The sequence below is a fragment of the Corvus brachyrhynchos genome, unplaced genomic scaffold (genome assembly GCF_000691975.1).
Source record: "Corvus brachyrhynchos isolate BGI_N302 unplaced genomic scaffold, ASM69197v1 scaffold18, whole genome shotgun sequence".
Lineage (NCBI taxonomy): Eukaryota > Metazoa > Chordata > Aves > Passeriformes > Corvidae > Corvus > Corvus brachyrhynchos.
In genome coordinates this window covers 4,010,330-4,031,159 of record NW_008246064.1, presented here as the reverse complement: position 1 = coordinate 4,031,159, position 20,830 = coordinate 4,010,330, and the positions used below count along the sequence as shown (strand labels likewise).

Sequence of the window (20,830 nt, the reverse complement as noted above, 5' to 3'; positions counted from 1 at the left end):
TGGTTCAGGCTCACGTATAGCTACAAGTAGATTGTTGTAGCCGCACACTTGAGGAAGAATTAAATCCTGTGGTTCAGATTGTTGTAGCCATGGCGGACACTGGAATTATTGAAGTGTGTATAAAAAGTCAAGACTCTTTAACAGTAAAAGTCATGAAAATGGTTTTATTTTATGGTCCCCAACACTTTTGTTCTTGTTTGTGATACTGCCAGCCCTTTAAATGTTTTTACAGCTTTCACGATGGAAGAGACTTAATGCTTTATCAATGTGCAAAGCTGCCTAGTGGCAAGTGCAAGTTTGAGCTGTACATATCTAGTGTGATCAAATGACATATTGATTAGGCTTGAAATAGCATTAGGAGCTTTCAAAACAGAGGTGGGTTTGGCTTTTGGACACATCATTTATCACACAGAGGAAATGTACATCTCTTCAGAGCATTTAGTGTTCTCTGTGGTTAAGGGAAGCACTCTCAATTCTATATAAAGAATTCCCTTACCTTGCCAGAAAAAAAACTGGATATGCTTTAAAATACAAAGAATCTAGAGTATAATATCCCTTTGTTGACTTAATTGCTTGTGCTATAGATGAGTTTTTGCAGCTTACACCCCTAAGGAGGGGGATTTTATTATATCTTGATATTTGTTTGATGTACTCCTATTTATGAAGTAGTATTTCCCTGACAACAGCATGCATCAAAGAGCTCATTGTTATCTTTTCTTACTACTACATTTGTTCTCCAGGCATTGCTTAGCTCAAAAGCTTGTTTTTACAGGTGGTTTTGTGCTGGTTTACGATGTTTTGTCTGCTCTTATTGTTCTGTGTGGTATTTTTTCACTTCACGTACTAATGACACTGGATGTACATGACACTGATCTGTGTCTCAGCAGTGCATTGTAAGTTTAGATCTAGATTGGTTGTGTTTCTCAGAGAAGCTTCCCATCCCTGGAAGTGGTCAAGACCAATTTGGACAGGGCTAGGAGCAACCTGGGATAGTGGAAGGTGTCCCTGCCCATGGCAGGGGGTGGAATGAGATGATCTGTAAGGCGCCTTCCAACCCAAACAATTCCATGATGAACATTTATAAAGCTTGGCTAGAAGCTGGATTCTTTTCTTGATTCTTACTATTTCACCTGCTTGGCTAGTGTCAGGAAATGAATTTTAAGTGGCTGTTTTATCCATCAGCTGCTAATGGAATGATAAAACCACTCATGATTTATTTTACTCCCCAATGGCTGAGCATTAGGGTGCTTCTACATAAAGTTTTTGAGATAGAGTTGGAGAAATTTGTTCCCAACCTATGAGGCTGGAAGAAGAGGCTTTTACAAAAGACGCCTCTCAAGCATGGAGGAACTTGGTTCCTTACGTGGTAGGAGAGCTGGTTGACGTTTATGGAAATCAGAACTATTATTAGCTTGGATGCACCTGTTTTACTGGTAAGCAAAGCCATCCAAAATAGTCAGTTTAGGGTGCTTCTGCATATAATTGTAGTTTCTAAGGGTTTAATCAGAGTGGATGTTTTAGGCCTCAAAGTAAATTCCATGCATAGAAAAAGGAAAGAAGTTTAACTCTTTAAATGGGAGTCAGGCATTTGTTAAGCTTAGCCCTGCCTTTCTGAAGGATGCAGGAGCAAGGCTGTGTGATTTGGGAAGGGAAGGAGGATGCAGAGATGTGTCAGACACTGCTGTTGTCTGTGTGCTGTAGCTTTCAGATGTTGTCCTGGGAATTAAGTCAAGGGGAAGCCACTTTTCAGCAGGTGCCTTGAAGTAGTTGCCCTGGAGGGGTAGCATTGTAACTGCTCTCCCAAACTTGCTTCGACCAGAATAAATTTACCCCTGCACTCCAAACCTGTTGACAACACATGTGAATTTTGCCATATAAGGATCAGCACCCTTATGATTGCATGAATTTTAAGGACTTTTTGTCTTTAAGTCTTGTACAGAATAAGAAAATCTTATTCTCCATCCCTGGAAGTGTTCAAGGACAGGCTGGATGGAGGCTTGAGCAACCTGGTCTAGTGGAAGGTGTCCCTGCCTGTGGCAGGGGTTGAAATGACATGGTCTTTAAGGTCCTTTCCAACCCAATCCATTATGATCTTTTTGAACTGAATTTTTCATATTTGTGCACTAATACTGCAGCTTACTAGATTTTATCTGTTATTTTTATATTTTTTACTTAATAAATGTAAAAATTATAGTTACAAATATATTTATTTAATATATAATGCTTAAGCAAACAAATAGCCAGTATGTTGATTCCATCATAAAAGGATAAAAATGAGCTTCTTAATGCCTTCCATTACTTTTATTCTAGAGCCTGGAGACCTGGATAAAAATTCAAATAGTCACCTTAATTAAAAGCCATATTTTTAGGGATGCATATGCTCCACCAAGATAGTAAAGCAATTTGTTTTGTTTTACTAGGTGCTTTACCTCTGCTTATCTCATTCTTGATGCAATTCAGATCTCATGGAACCCTTCCATGATTTTGAGAAATACCTTTTTTTTTTAATTGCTCACTTAGAAACAAGGAATAAGTGTCCTTGGAGCTCAGCTGGTTCCTATTTCCTCCACATGGTTTGGTGGAATGTTTTAAAAGCAGATTTTACCCACTATGAAGATAAAATCTGTTATAAGGCATGTAATGTAGCAAGGGTAACATGATCCCACATCATCTGATACACTCATCCATGCAGGAAACACACTGTAAGTCCTGCAAGAAATTCACTTGGCTTTCTGTACCAAAATGTATTTGTTGGCAGTAGCTTTATCTCTGGAGCTCTTAGGTAGTCATTAAAATGGTTAATCCTGATCCACTTAGTGTACTGAATCCCATAAACTCTTTATAATGAGTGGATGTTTGGGATGTTTGTGCACGGATGCTGTGGAAGATTCTTACTCATTATATGGGGGTTTCTAAAAGCTGCAGCAGTGTCGATGTGAAAGCCTTTGGTTGGTAGTAAAATCTTACATATCCCACAAACCCTGCCCCTCCCAGACCATGGTGGCAATAAAGCCATGGTGATCTATATCCCAGCCATTATCATGTCTGTGGTTTGCCCCTGGCTCTGTGTGCCCTGATGGAAAGGGCACAGCAGGGATGTGCTCCAGCCTGTCCTGTGTGGAGCAAATGCCACTGAGAACTCAGAGCTCTCACTTCCCGGGGGATCACCCTTTCCAGACAGAATCTGGTACTTTATCTGCAGTGAGAAAATCTGTGTGCTTCAAGAGCAGAGGTGAATTTTATCACAGCAGCTTCTCCTCAACCAAAACTTTACTGCATTTGTATTATTTAGATAAGTTTGTGTACACACATGCTTGAATATGTGCTTTGTTTTTGTATTTGTTTCATATACATACTAAATCTACTAATATTTCTTAATTCTATGCTAAGTGACACTCAAAAACCCAACCAACCAAAAAAGCACCTTCTCACCATTTTTCCCCCCAAATAAGAACATAATGGAGAACCACATATGGATTATCAGCAATCTTTTGTTCTTATTAGTGAATGTTTTGATTTTGTGGGCTTGGCTGCGTGTCCCCCATTGTTATACAAGTGTCAGCTCTTTTAGTCAAGTTGCTCTTATTGATGTATTTTAAGTACCCCATGCATTTCAACAGCCTTTCAACAGATTTTGTGGAGCCCTTAATTTTCCCCTCTATGCTAATATTGAATTAATGCACTTAAGTTCAAGCCCGGATGCTTCTCATGTTATACCTCCCATTCCAAAGGGTTCCATGTGGTGTGCATCAAATGTCTCATGGGGTTATTTTTAGTTCAGCCATGTGTGCTGTGTGTTTTGTTCTTGTTTTGTTAATATACAAGACATTTATTTCAGCCTCAATGACTGGTTAGCAGGAGTGGACCATTTAACACTTTATTTTGGATGAGAAAATACATTTATTAAGTGTTTTAAGGGTAAGCAACTGGCAGTTACTTGGATATCCATAGGTTTCCAAAATGAGCTGGAGAGCACATTTTTTGTTGTAATCCTTTTCAGCTCATACTGTTTTCAGGACAAATGGTTTGCCTTGTCCTTAGCCAACTGCTCAAATTGCAGTGTTCATTTGAAATGTTGGTGTGGTGTCCCATCAACTTGCTGACCACAGAATAATTTTCTCTCATTTTAATTTTCTCTTTGTCCTTATAGTATTAGAAATTTAAAAAATTAGAGACCATACTTAATTTGGATTAGAATTACTTTTATGATTGAAAAATATCTGTCATTGTTTCTTGCCATGGAAGAAGTTATCATTACCTAATAAAATAGATATTTATTTTTCTTCTTACCAATACTCCTTCAGTTTTTAAGACAGTTTGTCCGTACGAGTATACTATTCCTTCTGTGGACAGTAAATAATACTTTGTAAAATTATAAGTCTGAGGAGAGACTAAAGTAACTGGTTGAATTCTGTGACCAGTAGCAGTCACTACTGGGGAATTTTGTGTCAAGCTCTTTTTGTTGTTTTGCCATATTTTTTTTTCCATCAAATATCTCTTGTATTTACTCCCAAGATTTTAATCTTGTTTAATTCAGTTGTTACAGCAAAGTTATTTTCTCAAGTTTCTCACAGGGAGAAAGAAGAATGATGTTGGGTTTCCTGCTCAACTGCTGCTGAGATCCAGCTCAGATCTACCATGGAACAATAACCCTGAAACAATATAACCTCTCTTTGTCCCAGTTCTTTTAAAATAAAAACAATACTTGCCAAGAGATGTTTGACTAAATTAATATGTGGAAGTCATTAAAGAGAATAAAGGGCAAATTAACTTTGAATATTTCAATACTGGTGGTAGTGAGAACTGGTTGTCAGTCTCTCTTATGTCTTTGTGTGAGGGAAAAACAGCATTTGGTTGAGTTGACTTTAATTCCATCAAGATTAATGTAGAAATATGACTCAGTTTCCAAAGTCCTGTGAAAGTTTTAATCATATATGAAAAGTACCTTATTTACTAAAGTAAGCCATCATTTGGGGTTTTTTTCCATTTTTAAATATTTATGGCTGTGTTTTTCTTTAGCTCTGTTAAATTAGAAAGAGTAACATTGTTGTGTGCAAAAAGCATAAGTGTTACCGTGCTTAGGTGACTAACATAGTTTGACAATCTAACTTAGGAGTGGAATGAAGAGCTCTTAAATTATACCTGAAAATATAACAAATATGGGAGGTGACTGGCAGAGGAGGAACAAATCCAAAAATTTCAGATTTCTCAAAGAATATCCTGCTAGCAGTTGGGAAAACAAGAGGTGAAGGGCCGTGCTGATCTTGAGCCTGATACTGTGTCAGGAGAATATTGTTCTCTATAATAAGTAACATCATTTGATCTACTGACCTCTGTGTTTGTCTTAGCTGCTCACATTTAGTTTTTTTAACTGAGTGTTTTCATTGGCTTTATTCAAAGAGTTTGACAGCAGCATGAATTTGATGGCCATCCCTTTGCCTTGTGTTTGTATCATGTTAAACTGTGACTTTGACTCTAACATTATTTCATGCATATATTCTGTGCGGGTCTTTCAGCAATATAGACATGATATGATTAAGCCCAGGTAAGGAGTGGTACATAACATCTTGCTCCCTACATCTCACAAAAAAATAATACCTCAAGTACTTGAAGTGTTTTAACATAACATTTCTGCGTGGTTGATGGTGCCTTCTTTCAGCAGTGTCTCTGGAGCTGTGTGTAGGTGGAAACTTGAGCATGGATAGCAAGAACGTTATGGATGAGTCTGGAATGGGTGAGAGAAGCTGAAAGTATCAGCAATGAGGGCATGATCTAAAACTGTGAGGATGAGCTGTGATACTAAAAGGGCTGAGAGTGGCTGAGAGGGTCTTTAAGAGCATTGGGACATAACATTAATGTAGTGAAGGACTTTTGGAATGGTAAATGGAGAGTGTTGAGGCAGAAGGATTCAGGAAGCTCTTAATTTTCATCATCCAGTGTTGGTCTGTAGAGCTGCTCCAGCTCTTTCTCAAACAAAGAATAGCACTGGACACGTGTTTTCTGGAAGCATTAGTTCTCTGGCTGTGCTGCCAGGGGATGGGATAATTCAGTGGAGGTGTTGCCCACATTCACCAAATGGACCTGTCAGTTCTCATGGTATGGAATCCGAGCTGCTGTAAAATATTTCTTCAGTGATAAGGACCACTGAACATCTTCCTTTGTTGGTTTTATTTTGTGTCACTGAGATCTGATCTGGAAAACGTTTTCTTTATACTACTTTAACACAGTTACTGAAGTGACAAACTGCTTTCAGATCTCTAGCCCAGGAATACTCCTTATAAGCATTCTCAAAACACTGGCACTTGTGTATCCAAATTATTCCTGCTTTGAGCAGATTTGATTATACCAAGCATGAAATTTTACCTTGTTCTGATTATATTTTACAGAATCTGGGAAGATGCATAACTGGCATCTTCCCCTCCTTTTCCTTCAGTGTGAGGGCTTTCCTCAGAGTAGTGTGTAAGCCCTGTGTAAATGCAGGGATCAGGAAAATGAGTGCAGTAGCTCTGGAGAAACTGTAGTGTCTTAGAATTGTATTTACTGAATACTAATAATGGAGACTGCTGTGGCCTTTCAGGATCTCTTGAAATTTCCTTTTAGTTTTTCTGAACAAATCCATGAAATAACCTTTACGCACAGTACTGTCAAACATGGAGGGAAGAAACTAATGGAATAATTTACCTGAAAGAGCAGTAAGGGTTTGAGTTTCTTATTATTTTGGTAGGTAGGTAGTTCTTTAAAAATTGGTTTAAAAATAACAGTGACACCTGAAATAGCTTGAATTTGTATCTGCAGTCTTTCAGTGCTTTGTAAGCCATGGTGACCATATCCTCTCCTTTGTGAGGCTGGGAAATACTGGCATCCCAGGTAAAGAAACTGTGGAACCCACTTGGGAAGTGAGACACAGACTCAGTGTGTTGTCTGAGATCACCCAGAATATACACACACAGCAGGGAACTGAGCTGAGGATTCTCTGGGTCTAACTTAGCTTAAGTTGTAACGATTAAAACACTCTTTTGGGCTCCAGTTCTATCATTGCTGAGTCTTCTCTGTGACTCTTCCCCATTTTTGGGGCCAAATGACTTTGGTGGTGCTGGTAACTCTCAAACTGACAGACAATGCTTGTAAAACTCTTCATATTTTTTTACTCAAGAACCTCACAAAGATGAAATTAGATGTTCAGGTTTTATGACCAGGTCAGTATCTTAATACCATAATTGGATTTGTGCAAATGTGTTTTAGGTCTCCTATGTGATTAGAGATGAAGTGGAGAAGTACAACCGCAACGGGGTAAATGCGCTTCAGCTGGACCCAGCATTAAACAGACTCTTCACGGCAGGCCGGGACTCCATCATAAGGATATGGAGTGTCAATCAGCACAAGGTCAGTCAGGAGGGGGTTCCTGTGTCTAAACCTACTTTTTCCAAATTATCCTGCTGGTAAGCTGCCTCCAGGGCTGTATGTGATGGTTTTTAACAGCTGCCAATTACTGTGATCACACAATCCTTTTGATAATTGCTCATACTGTGGTATCTTACATAACTGTATAGTTCTAGCACAAAAAGGTTCTGAAATAGTGATTTCAAACAATTAGGGAACTTTGGATCCATATGCAGGTTGAAGATAATATCATGACAGGGTCTGATAGTCACAATCTTCTCCATTGGTGATGAGCTTATTTTTTTCTTAATTTCCAGCAAGACCCTTATATAGCATCTATGGAACATCACACAGATTGGGTAAATGACATTGTGCTCTGCTGCAATGGCAAAACATGTAAGTACTTAAAAGTTTCAGAACTACAGTATTCAGAAACTGTATACAAGTAAATTATCTGCTGCTTTAATTATTTTCCATCTTTTCTTAGCATGTAAAATTAATTTGTGATGTATATTGTAAATTTTTTAAAATTATGTGAGCAGCTGTTTTAATGAAAATTGAAATGTGTATATAAATGATTGTTTTAATCTTTTTGAAAAACAAATTAGAGTAGTTACGAATATGCCCTAAAGTAATATATAAGCCATTAAAATTTAGTCTTTATTCTTTCCAATTTAGTGATATCTGCTTCTTCAGATACTACTGTTAAAGTGTGGAATGCACATAAGGGATTTTGCATGTCAACACTAAGGACGCATAAGGTGAAAAATATTATCTGTAAATACTGTGTGTGATCACTGCCATTCTTACAATTATTGAGATGTAGACTTCAAAAGGATAACATTGTTGATTCATATTGTTACTTTCATTTTATCGTAGGACTATGTGAAAGCCTTAGCATATGCAAAAGATAAGGAGCTGGTAGCATCTGCTGGGCTGGACAGACAGATATTCCTCTGGGATGTAAATACTCTCACAGCACTGACTGCCTCAAATAACACTGTCACAAGTAGGTACCTGGGCAGGGGAGGCAAATGCAATGCATTTTATTGAGTAGGGCGATCTGTGAGATGAATTTAAAACTGTGGGTGCTGTTTCTATCTGTACATAAAAAATGGGCAAGAAATTTGAAGGTGGGTTTTGTATGCAATCAGTCCATTTGTTGTGTTATGTAATAGCTGGAAATCTAGAGCAGCCAACAGTCATGGCATTTAGAATGGAGGACAAGTCTCTTTGAACTGTTTATCCTGAACTGTGACATGCTGGTTTCTCTGCAACTTGATAGAGCTTTAACTTGAGAAGCCTTTAGCTTCTCAACCAACCTTTTATATGAATGTTCCTTAGCTTATTTGCTCCTATATTTTTCTATGTATTATAATTTGGGATTTCTTTTTGCTTGTGTAGATGCTGAAAAAACAGGCAGTACAGCTCCTTGATACATTTATCCAATCTGTCAGAAGAATAGTTTCTATATAAACTGGACTAAAAACCATACAGAGTAACACAAAGCACTGACTAGATACAAGGATGACATACTGGTGAGATTTAACTCACTGGAGATTAAAAGGCAAGGGCAAACTGTAGATTCTCCTCATCAGGGTTAATTCTCAATGTCACCATCATCTTTTAGAAAGTCACCTCTCCTCCTTCTCTCTCCCAGAACGGCATTACATAAATTGTGAGATCTTTCTTTATACAGCAATTCCAACACTGCCTTTTTCAGAATGGTCAGGGTAGAGCTGGTTAAGTTTCTCTTCTGGGAAGTGTTGCTAGCTGTGAGGTTCAGTTGGATTTGAGTGAATAGCATAGATCTGGGTCATGGCATCCTGGTTTGTATTTGCTATTTTACAGTATTTTTTTTTTTTGAAAAAGAGGGTCTAGTGTGACCACAGTGTACTTTGCTGCTTGGTCAGGTAGGTTGGAAAAATTGTGTTTACAGTGACAGACCTCTTTCATTTTACACTTTGGTAGGTGTTTAAACAATAGCAGATTCTCATATGCATTGGGAAAGAGCAGAACTATCTTGCACACTACCACATCTTAATTTTTTAAATAAGACTAGTTGCTTCATCAGTCATAGGTTAGGAATGACTCAAGGAAAATCTGCAAAACTAAAATTTGGAATTGGCACAACATATTCCTAAGACATTTCAAGAATATGTGATTCTATAAATAAGAGGCAGGCATGTAGTTGTGTTGGTGTGGCTTTTTTTATTTACTGTGTTGGGCTGATTTTGAAAGGTGTGATTAAAGATTTGGTAGCTTCTAAAACCAAAGGTGCATCTGCTGGGCAGAACTGTCAGTTTTGCATTTGTTGTCTGAAGAACTTTTTAATTCAAGTATAGCCTTGTGCTGACATGTCTGAGTAGCTGTTGGAAGAGAGATGGCTTTAGTGAGCTGTGTTGCACTGCAGAATGGTATTGGGATGGCACATGACTAAAGTGATTTACCTTATCTTTCCCAGAAGTATAAAATCCTTCTATTTCTTTCTTATTTTCACTGAAAGTAGAATTATTTTATAGCCAAACTTTGCTGATAACTGTCAGCTTTGCTGTCTTCTACTTGAACAAAGAGTTTTTGAAGGAAGAACTTATTTGTGAGCTCACAGGAAAACTCAGTAGTGGGATAATAAAAAAACATAAAAACATTTATTGTACGCTGTAACAGTGATACAGAGCCTAAATTATTCAAGTGAATCAGAAATGGGAGATGGGGAGTACTGAGGAGCTGATGCTTGTTTTGAACCCAAGATCAAATGGGAGTGGAGATGTTACCTCTAAGGTGATGGGGAGAAATTTGCATTTCTAGGGTAGGAACACAAATATTTCATAAGGGGCAGGAAGAGGAAGCAGAGGTGTTTTTTCTTTCATTTTAGTGCTCCCCAGTAATAGTGTTTCTGTTGGAAAGAACACGGTGTATGTCCTCACAGAACCTGTTTTCCTGAGTCCTTTCAAGCAGTATGGATTTTTTCAGATTACAAATGAAAATTGTTCTTGTGCATTAGTTTCCTATCTGATTACCTGGAAGCAGTGTACACAAGCCAGCATTAAGAGGGAAGCCCATTTTTAAAGAGTGTCTCAGTCAGCAGAGCTATAATTCAAATTAAGTGGAGAGATTTAGCTTTTGAGAGGTAGTCCCTTCCAGAAGAGGATGGAGTTGAGCTTTGCTTTTGTTCTGGCATAAATTTTGCTTCTGTACCTTTGAGATTTTCCTATTCCTGCTATCCAGCTTTTGATAACTCTGTATATTGTCCTTTCCTAATTTATTATGATTGTTGAACAGTGTGCTAACCTTCAAGAGTTTTCAGTTCTGTGTTTTGCTTTTAGCTGTTCTCTGGGGACAGTGGAAGACTCACTTTATTTTAGCTCCAAATAATAGATTTCATTTGACAGTTTGCATTTGGATGCTATAACCAGTGGCTAAGAGGACCCTGAAGTAAAGCTGCATCGTTCTTCATAGTCATAGATTATCCTGAATTGTAAGGGACCCTCAAGGATCTCTGAGTTCAATTCCTGACCCTGCATGGGACAATCCCAGAAATCCCACCCTATGCCTGTGAGCGTTGTCCAAACGCTCCTGGGGCACTGGCAGCCTTGGGGCAGTGACTGTTCCCTGGGGAGCCTTTTCAGTACCCAACCACCTTCTGGGGAAAAAAATTCTTCATAATATCCAGCCTAAACCTCCCCTGACACAGGTTCTTCTGCTGTGACAAAATGTGATACTACATTATGATATTAGGTTACAAAGCCTGTGTTGGAAACTCAGCTCCATCATATAAATAAATCATTGTGTGAAGTTTCACGTTTTTGCTGGCCATGCAGTTTGTTGCTATTCTTAGCCTTCTTGGCATACTGATGGTGTGGATTTGAGGCTTGATGAAATGCCTGATTGTGCTCTCTAAATAGATGATTTTCATTTGCTGTGTCTGTGCTTTTCCCAGTTGAGGGACTGGTACTTTAATCTCCAAAAGTGGGTTAGGCTGGATGGTGTAGAATTCCTCAGCTCTGATGGTAGGTGTGATGCTAAGGAGATGCCATATGGTTTTCATAAATGCAGAGGTAGCATCCATACTCACCACATTTCAGTGCTGCAGTGTAACTTCTCTGCATCTCTGCTGAACTAGGAGAGGAGCCTTTAATACAAAATGTAGAATTTTACTGATACTTGGCTTGGAAAAAAATCTCTGCCTTTAAATCCAAATGCTGTGTATTACAAGCTCACAAAGTGTCATACTCCAATAAAATAGTTGACCAAGAGTAGCTTGATGGCCCTGGCACAGAACTGTGGTGCCAAAAGGGTGCCAAGATAGTAATGACCATAAATCTGAGGGGTTATTTTGTTTTTATGCAGTAGTAGATGAAGAATTGGAATGGGGTTTTTCTAGCATTAGTCTGACATTGTCTTTCTTAAAGCAGCTCTAGATACAGGGCAGAGAAGCACTATTTTCATGGGTCAAAGGGTATTAAAATACCCATTTTGAGTGAATAAGTATGTTTTTCAAATGACAGCGTTAAAATTGAAAATGTGAATTTTATTTTGAAATAGCTTCTTCCCTGAGTGGGAACAAAGACTCAATCTACAGCCTTGCAATGAATCAAATGGGAACAGTTATTGTATCAGGGTCCACCGAAAAGGTAAGCAAAATTCGGTAAGGTTCATTTCACTTCAGTTTGATTTCAGTACAAAGAGACAATTTGATTCATTTTCAATGTCATGTCTGTAGCAGCTTTTGTGTTTTCAGTACTGAGAGCAGACGCTTCTCTTAAGTGGGAGTGCCAAGTGTAGGATACAAATCCTGCCTCAGGCTGAAGATGTGATGTATCCATAGAGCTTTAATGCATAGGGGAGACAATCAGATCATCTTGTGTAACCCTCTTTGTCAGAGATTGTTACATTTCCCCACAAGAGCTCTGATTTTTGAGGGCACATGACTCAGATGATTATCAAGACTGAAGCAGTTGCTGCAGGTAGGAGAGAAGGTGCCAGCAATTTGTGAGATCCCTGCAGGAAGTGGGAAATGAAGTGAGCTAATGAAGCTCAAGTGTTCCCAAAAGACAGCCCTTGCTCCTTGTTGTAAAGGAAGGTGAAACAGGCTTAAGTCTCTGTGTTGTTTTCTTTTACCTAATCTAACCTTGAGAGAATTTTATTTCCAAGACAATATAAAAATGAAAGTAGGATACACCAGTGAAGCATATTAGAGGATTCTCAGAATTGCTTTTTTTTGCCTGCATCTGGAAACACTGTCCTGTTTCCAGTCACTTCCATTCTTTAATTTCTTTTAGACAGAAGAAACCAGAACAAATTAAATTAAAATCAAGAGAATCTGATTATTAGAGCTGCATAAGATATAGTTGTGTCTGTCTTGTTCTGACATATATTTTCTGTGATGGATGTCCATGTGTTCAAAATAAGGGTTGATTCATTTGGAAAGGCTTAATTACTGCAGGGGTAACACATTGGTGGGAAGAATGGTGTTAATGCCAGTTATCCAATGTCTATTTCCATAGGTTCTAAGAGTGTGGGATCCAAGGACTTGTGCAAAACTAATGAAACTCAAAGGGCACACGGACAATGTCAAAGCTTTGTTGTTGAACAGAGATGGCACCCAGGTATGTGCTTTAACCTGAGACTAAGGCATTTTACAGAGAGCAGAAACATCATTAGTCCATATCAATGTAATTTAATGTCATAGGTTACAGAAGGTAGCTTAACAAGTATTACAGATATTTAGTGGTTAAGGCAGTGAGGCTGGATGGGTGAAAGTTGTTTTTATTACAGATTCATCTAGGTATGGAGTGGGTTGTTTACATAAAATACTGGAAATTGTGACTAGAGTTGTTACCTGTTTAGCACCATCTTAATGGAAAAATATAACCATATGAATTATAAAAGCTTTTTATGGGGAAAAAATATTTTCAAAGACTTAAATACCTGCTTAATTGAAGTGTGCTCGTTGTTGCTCAGTGTCTTTCAGGCAGCTCTGACGGGACTATTCGCCTGTGGTCCCTTGGGCAGCAGAGATGCATAGCCACATACCGAGTCCATGATGAAGGTGTTTGGGCTCTGCAGGTCAATGAAGCCTTCACTCATGTTTATTCAGGAGGAAGAGACAGGAAGATTTATTGTACAGATCTACGAAATCCTGATATCCGTGTGCTGATCTGTGAAGAAAAGGCACCAGTTCTTAAGGTAATTGAGTTTAATTCAGAGAATTGCAGAGTGTTTGGGGTTAGAAGTGATGTCTGAAGCTCATCTGGTCCACTCCCTCTCCCCTGCTCAAGAGCCAGTTGCCTGGAACCACATCAAGATGGCTTTTGAGTATCTCCAAGAATGGAGAATTCACAACCTTGCTGGGCATCCTGTGCCAATGTTCTGTCATCCTCACAGTATAAAAGGGTATTTGTATGTTGTCTCATGAAACAGTGGCTTGAGGTATACATTGATTAAAGAATTCACATTGGCTAACAAGTGTTTATTATACCACATCTTCAGCAGATTGGCTTCGTCTCCTAAATTACACCTAAAGTTGAATTGTCTGCAGAAGATGGATACTTGGCAGCTACTTAAAATATGCAAATTCAAATATTACTGAAATTAAATATGCTTCAGACATGAGAAGTTGGGTTTGCCAGGCTTTAGTATAGTTTTAAGAAGCCTGAGCTGGCATTGCCATGGTTTTGTACAAAAATTGGTTTTTCTTAGCAGCAGCATATGTGCACAGGACTGTGTTAGGATCTGTTACATACTCATGGGAACCAGGAGTAAAGTTGGTTGTAGGTTTTTTGAATGCCTAAACATGATGTTTGCCTGCACAAGTCTGAATCTTTCAAAGAGACTGTTTTTTGAATTTTTTTGCTGTCTGTAACTTTAGTGACATGACCTTTGGAACCTGCAGGTTTATAAGGAGTGTTCAATTGAAACCAATACCAATAGATATAAACAGCCTGGCTTCCTTGTGAGTGAACTCTAGCTTAGTGTGTTAAGAAAAAATCCTGTATATGTTAATTTAGTTATGGAAAAGTCAGAATATGAGAAATTTCAGTTCAAAATGGAAAATGAAAGCACTGGTCAGCTGTACAGAGGTCAGAAGGGGCCTCTAATCTTGGCTACAGTGATTCATTAATCTGAGAAATGTAATGGCAGACCCAAGTATATAAAGCTCTGCTATTTTTTCTATTAGTACAGAACTTCTCACATTCTCATTTTAACCATATGAATTGTCTGAATACAAAGTAACTGAGAAAATACTGTACTTACCAAACTGTCCATTAGACAAGATTGCATCATGCTGGAAACAACTTTAACTACTGTGTGTTAATACACATTGCATCTATTACCACCCATGTCTACAATTCATTTGTTGAATATTTGTAATAATTCCTCTAGATTTTCAGAAGTTTCATCTTTTAAACTTTGTATTTCTGCAGTCAACTGAAAGTAGTGCTGTTCCTAAGACAGTTTCAATTATGGGAGCAGATCTTTGCAAGACAATTATCAAAGGGAAAATAAGTCAAGCATGACTAAAAGTTTGTTTCATTATTTAGATGGAACTTGATAGATCAGCTGATCCTCCTCCAGCACTTTGGGTTGCAACAACTAAATCCTCTGTGAATAAATGGGTAAGTGATATATTTCAGTTTGTGAGTTCAGTTGAGTATGGAACTTGCAGTCTTGGTTTGGGAACTTTTGGGCTGTTGCTTTCAATTTGACTGGGATGTGCTGTGATCTGTAAGCTTTCTTTAAATCGTAAAATACTAATATTGAAATTGATCAAAAGGTATTAAGCTTTGAATTACTTTCATTGCTCTCTATTTATGGTACTTTTAGGAATAAATTATCTTTCTTGAAACTGGATTGTTAACATCTGAATAGCAGCATGAACTGGCAGTTGTTACTCACAGATAAAAGCAGAGTTTATAGCTGATTATGAATGTTACTATTTTCCTTCTTTCTTTAGACTTTGAAAGGAATCCATAATTTTAGAGCATCAGGAGATTATGATAATGATTGTACCAATCCCATACCACCCCTGTGTACACAGCCTGACCAAGTTATAAAAGGTAAACAACTCTTTTTCAGAAGACCTTGTAAAATCTGTTATCATTAGGACAAGTGATAGAGCTTTAAGATTGACTCCGGTTTTTAAAAACTTGATGCTATGATTTCAAGCAGAACAATGTGCTTATTGTCTATCCAGTGTTGGTTACAGTTAACATTGTGTTTAAACCTTGGTGACATCCAAGCCTTACACAAAAAAACTGAAACCAAAGAACAGCGTATGTCATGCTATGCAATTTAATCTAATGTGATATTAGGAAAAAATAATGACAGTACTAACCTTAATTCTTGGTTTTTTGCCAGGGGGTGCTAGTATTATTCAGTGCCACATTCTTAATGACAAGAGACACATATTAACCAAAGATACAAATAATAATGTGGCATACTGGGATGTCTTGAAGGTAAGGATGTAATTTCAGATTTTCTACTGTTGGATGATTAATTATTTTGTGCCACTTTTTTAATGTATGTATTTTTAGTGTTGGAGATTTCTTTGGTAGAAAGTCAATCATCTTTCTGTCTCAGCACATCATGGAAAGTTTGCCTTTTGAAAAAGGAGGGGGCATTTCTGAGCTTTTTTGTAGCTGTCCCTGACATGAGGCTGATACCTGCATTCACCTGAATCTGATCCAGTATTGACATGTTTCTGTTTTGATGGGGGTTTGTTTCAAAGAGGGCTTGTGTCAGCTGGTAAGGCAGGAATGGCAGGAAGGTGAACAGAAGGAAGCCTGGCTCCTGCCTTGTGTTGCCTAGGGAGACTTGGTGTGACATTTTAAGGTGCTTTACCTAATGATTGGTCAGAGGAGAGGGGAAAGACTGCAGAAAGGAAGGACTCAAAACCCCCACCAGTGGGATTTAGTCTCTGGCAAAAGCCTGTTTAAATTCTAAATATTTTCTTCATCTCGAACTATGCAGTGCACCAGCCAAGATCAATAAGGAGGTAAAGCATGCTCAGGCAACTTACTGAGTTGTTGACTGAAGCAGAAAACAAATTAGGTTGGAGGATATAGATTTATACTAAAAATTATCTAGATTATTTTTTTGGAAAAGTTAATAGCTTTTCTTTATTTTAGTGTGTATGTAAGTGCGCAGTGTTAGATCTCAGGACCAAAGTCAAATGCTGATGTTAATTTTTACTTTCATTCAGGTTTTTTTTTCTAAGTAAGGCTGTGAGAAAGGTCACTTAATGTGTTTAAATACATAATCACTGTAGAGATGGGATTATTGGCCAGTTCAGAGTGTTGCCTTCCATGTAGGATCCTTGCACTCAGAAGCTGAGACTCTTTATTGAGGATGCTGGAAGAAAAGAGGGAGATTTTCCTACCTGTAGCTGCACCCTTCAGTCTTTGCTTCCTGTAACTTTTCCTGGATTTTGAGGGAATAAATTCCAAGGTTGCAATCCTTAGTGTTTGCTTAAAACAAGTGTTTCAGGATGACTTGGCAAGTGGATTATAATAATTTGGATGTTAACAGAATTACTTTAGGAGCACTTAAAATAAAATATGAACATTTTATTAAAAATTTTACTGACATTTTTATACGAAATAAAACAGAAATTAAGCATCTGCACAGAAATTCACTCACAGCTGTTCCCATTGCAGTAGTTGAGCTGAATTTGTTGCTTGATGTGCAGCAAATACTGGTGTTTGATGGAGGGTACTGAAATATTGCTACTGATGGGGAGAGGAATGACAGAGGGTATTAGAAGACAGCAGTCTACTCAGTGATAGGGAAAATATTTTCTAGTAATCTGAAGTAATATTTCCAAACCTCTCTGCTGGCTTGATGCCACTACTTCAGAGATAAAAAAAGAAAAAAAAAAATTGCTTACCATATAAACTATAGTTCAATTTTTTGAGAAAGATTTAACCTTTGACTTGTATAGTTTTGGACTGCAGTGCTCAGGGAGGGATCATAAGTCACAATCATTCCAAGTGTATATGAAAATCAAGTAAAAGACTTGAGGTGTTGATATGACTCAGTACTTGTACATTTCTTCTGGTGTACAGGCATGTAAAGTTGAAGACCTTGGGAAAGTAGATTTTGAAGAAGAAATTAAGAAGAGATTTAAAATGGTCTATGTGCCAAACTGGTTCTCAGTGGACTTGAAAACCGGGGTGAGATACCACTCCTAAATCTGTTGTTGTAATGTCATATTTCATATTTTTTCATATATTGTTTGTTCAAAAAGGTTTTAGTTTGTTAACTTTAGAAGAACACCCATTGCTTGTCTGATGGGTTAAATTTGTTTTTAAGTAAACCAGCAAATTTTACCTCTGTTCGTAATAATCTGAATAACAGATTTTTTTAATTAATTTTTTGCTTGTGGTATAGTCCACCAATTCCAATTATGAATTAATACAGTTTGGTAAACAAAATGTGCTGTCATGCATTTAGAAATTCTTTAGTTTGTATTCCCAGATAAGTATGGAAAAAATTAGAAATTTATAGATTTGTTTAATCCAAAACAACTATTAATTCCTCGTGGTCTTTTGCCAACAGATGTTGACAATTACTTTGGATGAAAGTGACTGCTTTGCAGCCTGGGTTTCAGCAAAGGATGCTGGATTTAGCAGTCCAGATGGTTCTGATCCAAAATGTAAGTTTTAACTAATATCAGTGTTTTATTTTAACAAAAAAAGCAGAATAAATTCCAGTATATATGTTTTGAAGCATTCCAGTGCCATGTATGTCAGTATCTGGTTGGATTTTGGGGCTTATTTTCTTAATACTAAATTCTGTAGCAAATTCTCCAAAGACAATATTCCCTTTTTTCCTGAAACACTCATGTTCAGGTTTTACATTTAATTTTGTTTTAAACCTTCAAGGAGCAAAAGGGAAAAAGTAATTATAACGTATTGTAAAGACTGTTAAAGCACGTGAGTGATCCAACAGCAGGGATTCTAAAATCAGCTTTTCCTGAAAGACTGTAACATGCAGCTCTCAGCTTGTGACAAGCAGATTTCTGTGCCCATAAATAGTTTGCTTTGGGAACAGAACTGCTCAGACTCTTGGGGAATTTTCAGCTGTGGATCAAATGGAGATTATTTTGTTGCCCATGTTTTTTGTGTAACTGAAGTTCTGCCTCACTATGTCTTGACAGTAAACCTTGGAGGGCTTCTGCTGCAAGCACTTCTGGAGTATTGGCCTAGAACACACATCAATCCAGTGGATGAAGAAGAAAATGAGATAAACCATGGTTAATACTTCAATATTTTCCTTTTTTAGTATTTGTCCACACATTGTTTGTTTATATATCTGTTTCTTAAATAGATAACATGATTTGCTGTCTTACACCTATCTGTCTATGCATTATAGACATAACATTTTTTAGCACTTCTAAATTTGCTTTACACCCGAAAGTGTGTTGTACTTCTGAAAATATCAGCAAAAATCTTAAGTCTGTCGGTAAAAAAAGTGGGTGAATAAATGATTCTGAAGTTACAAAAACTTGATGAAAAACAGTTACTGGCAAACTGAAGCTTGAGTTGGAAAAGAAACTCTAGATAATGACAGTAAAGAACAATAATTCTATTATCTAACATTAGGAAGTATTCTCTTGACATAATTCCAGTTTTCTTCTAGGTATTGTGAACAAAATAAAACAAAAGCTTTATTGTAAAAAATACATTCTATGTAACAATACATTGAGTAGCTCTGTAGAAAACACCTTAGAATGCCTTTTTAGGTAAGAATGCTGAGTCTGATCAGGCATTGGATGAAAACCACAGCCATGTGAAATGTAGGAAAGTGGCTGAATTTGGCAAAATAAGAGACTGTAACTCCTGAGCTGGAAATCCATTCAACCCAGGTCAGAGTTGACTGAAAAGTCTCATATTTGGTGATTAAGAAATTACTTTCTATAGATAGATGATGCAATTAAGAAAACTGTATGTTCAGCATATCTTGCTGACTTGTGATGAGACTGTGCCAAGAATTAGATGCTTGCTTCTTTCAAAACTGGTCCCCATGGAGGGTTAGAGCACTTGGCAGACTCTTCTGGATTCAGCTGCTGATTCTCAGACTAAGTTTGCAGCTTAGAGCCAGACAAGGTATGAGAAGTGTCACCCACAGGCTTTTGTGGTGTTGGATTATTGATGCTGCACTGCTTATTCCTGTGTAGAGTTGTGGATCAGTGGAATGTTTGGAGTACTCACAACAGAAACAGTTTTAATTGCCCTTCCAAAAGAAAAAAAATTTAGGGAACTGGCACTGAGCAGTGACTTAGGAAGCTGAAGTGTACGTGTTGGACACTGGTGTTTTTGTAGAGGTACAAATTTAAGTAAACACGAAATATGTGCACTGTTGTTCCTCTCAATTGTTCAGAGAACTGTTATGAAGAAATCTTTCAAACAATAGGATTTTTCACTTGCTGTAACTTCAGTATCATGTTTACCCGTTCCAATATAGATTTTTGGTTTTGGTTTCTTTGCTTATTACAATTTCTGACCTTTCTTTGACTGCATGTGTTTCTGGTTAGAAAGCTGAGGAACCATTCATCTCATGAGTCTGTGCCATTTAAATTTCTTAATGTTGCTTGAATTCAACATCTCTTCAAATACAGTAATGAGATGCTACAGTGTAATGAAGATGATTTTTCCCAAGTGCAAGTCAGGCATCCAAATTCTTCTGCATTGTTTCAAGCTACCTACTGATTAGAAGCTGCACTGTTCAAGAGGTGCATAAATAATGCTGATTTTTCTTAATCTTGTCCTATCAACCTGATATGGAATCAGGTTCTTCAGTGTTTGAAGACCATGCTGCTGTAGCTAGCTATAATAAATGGAATTTATAACCCAGGAGCTTCAAGGCACTGAGTCTGAGCATTCCTGGTACACTGTTTTGACATCTGGCAAATCCAGGTAGAAGAGCAGTGCAAACACCCTTCAGAGTTCTGTACTGTAACTGTAGAGGGAAGAACAGTCTTGTCTCAGCAGAGTCTCCTTAGTTGATTTCTAATATTAGTATTGTTCAGTTTGACAAAAGAAATGGAAAAAACCTCATCATCGGGTTTTGGGCTCCTGAGCTCTGTTCTCCTCAAAGGCTTTTGAAATAGGCCTTTCACAAACCTTTATTGGTCTTGTTACTCTCTAGTGTTTCTTTTTATATGCCGGCTCTGTCTTGGAAATAGGGCTTTTCTTGTTTTTTATGAAGCTTATGATCTTAATTTACTGGATACATTTGCTCTAGGTGGAATGTGTGCCCAATTTTAAGGCCTAGTGCAGTCTCACTGCTGTTTTATGTGGGTTTTTTTCCTACAGTTAATGGGGAGCAGGAGAACAGAGTCCAGAAAGGAAATGGATACTTCCAAGTGCCACCACATACACCAGTTATTTTTGGTGAGGCTGGAGGACGCACTTTGTTCAGGTATAAAAACTGACAAACATAAATC

General features: G+C 37.7%; 1 protein-coding gene across 1 annotated transcript in view; it reads left to right on the top strand.

The window, feature by feature from the left end:
• Window positions 1-7,230: 7,230 nt before the first annotated feature.
• The window catches only part of WDR48 (WD repeat domain 48), a 19,224-nt gene continuing 5,624 nt past the window's right edge, over window positions 7,231-20,830 (top strand). The window contains exons 1-14 of the mRNA XM_017746762.1: window positions 7,231-7,383; window positions 7,698-7,776; window positions 8,059-8,141; window positions 8,260-8,389; window positions 11,926-12,014; window positions 12,888-12,989; window positions 13,345-13,569; window positions 14,925-14,999; window positions 15,338-15,440; window positions 15,742-15,839; window positions 17,448-17,555; window positions 17,941-18,037; window positions 18,542-18,637; window positions 20,700-20,805. Coding sequence (XP_017602251.1) covers window positions 7,719-7,776; window positions 8,059-8,141; window positions 8,260-8,389; window positions 11,926-12,014; window positions 12,888-12,989; window positions 13,345-13,569; window positions 14,925-14,999; window positions 15,338-15,440; window positions 15,742-15,839; window positions 17,448-17,555; window positions 17,941-18,037; window positions 18,542-18,637; window positions 20,700-20,805 — 1,370 coding nt within the window. The 5' untranslated portion in view covers window positions 7,231-7,383; window positions 7,698-7,718. The remainder of the gene's footprint in view (window positions 7,384-7,697; window positions 7,777-8,058; window positions 8,142-8,259; window positions 8,390-11,925; window positions 12,015-12,887; window positions 12,990-13,344; window positions 13,570-14,924; window positions 15,000-15,337; window positions 15,441-15,741; window positions 15,840-17,447; window positions 17,556-17,940; window positions 18,038-18,541; window positions 18,638-20,699; window positions 20,806-20,830) is intronic.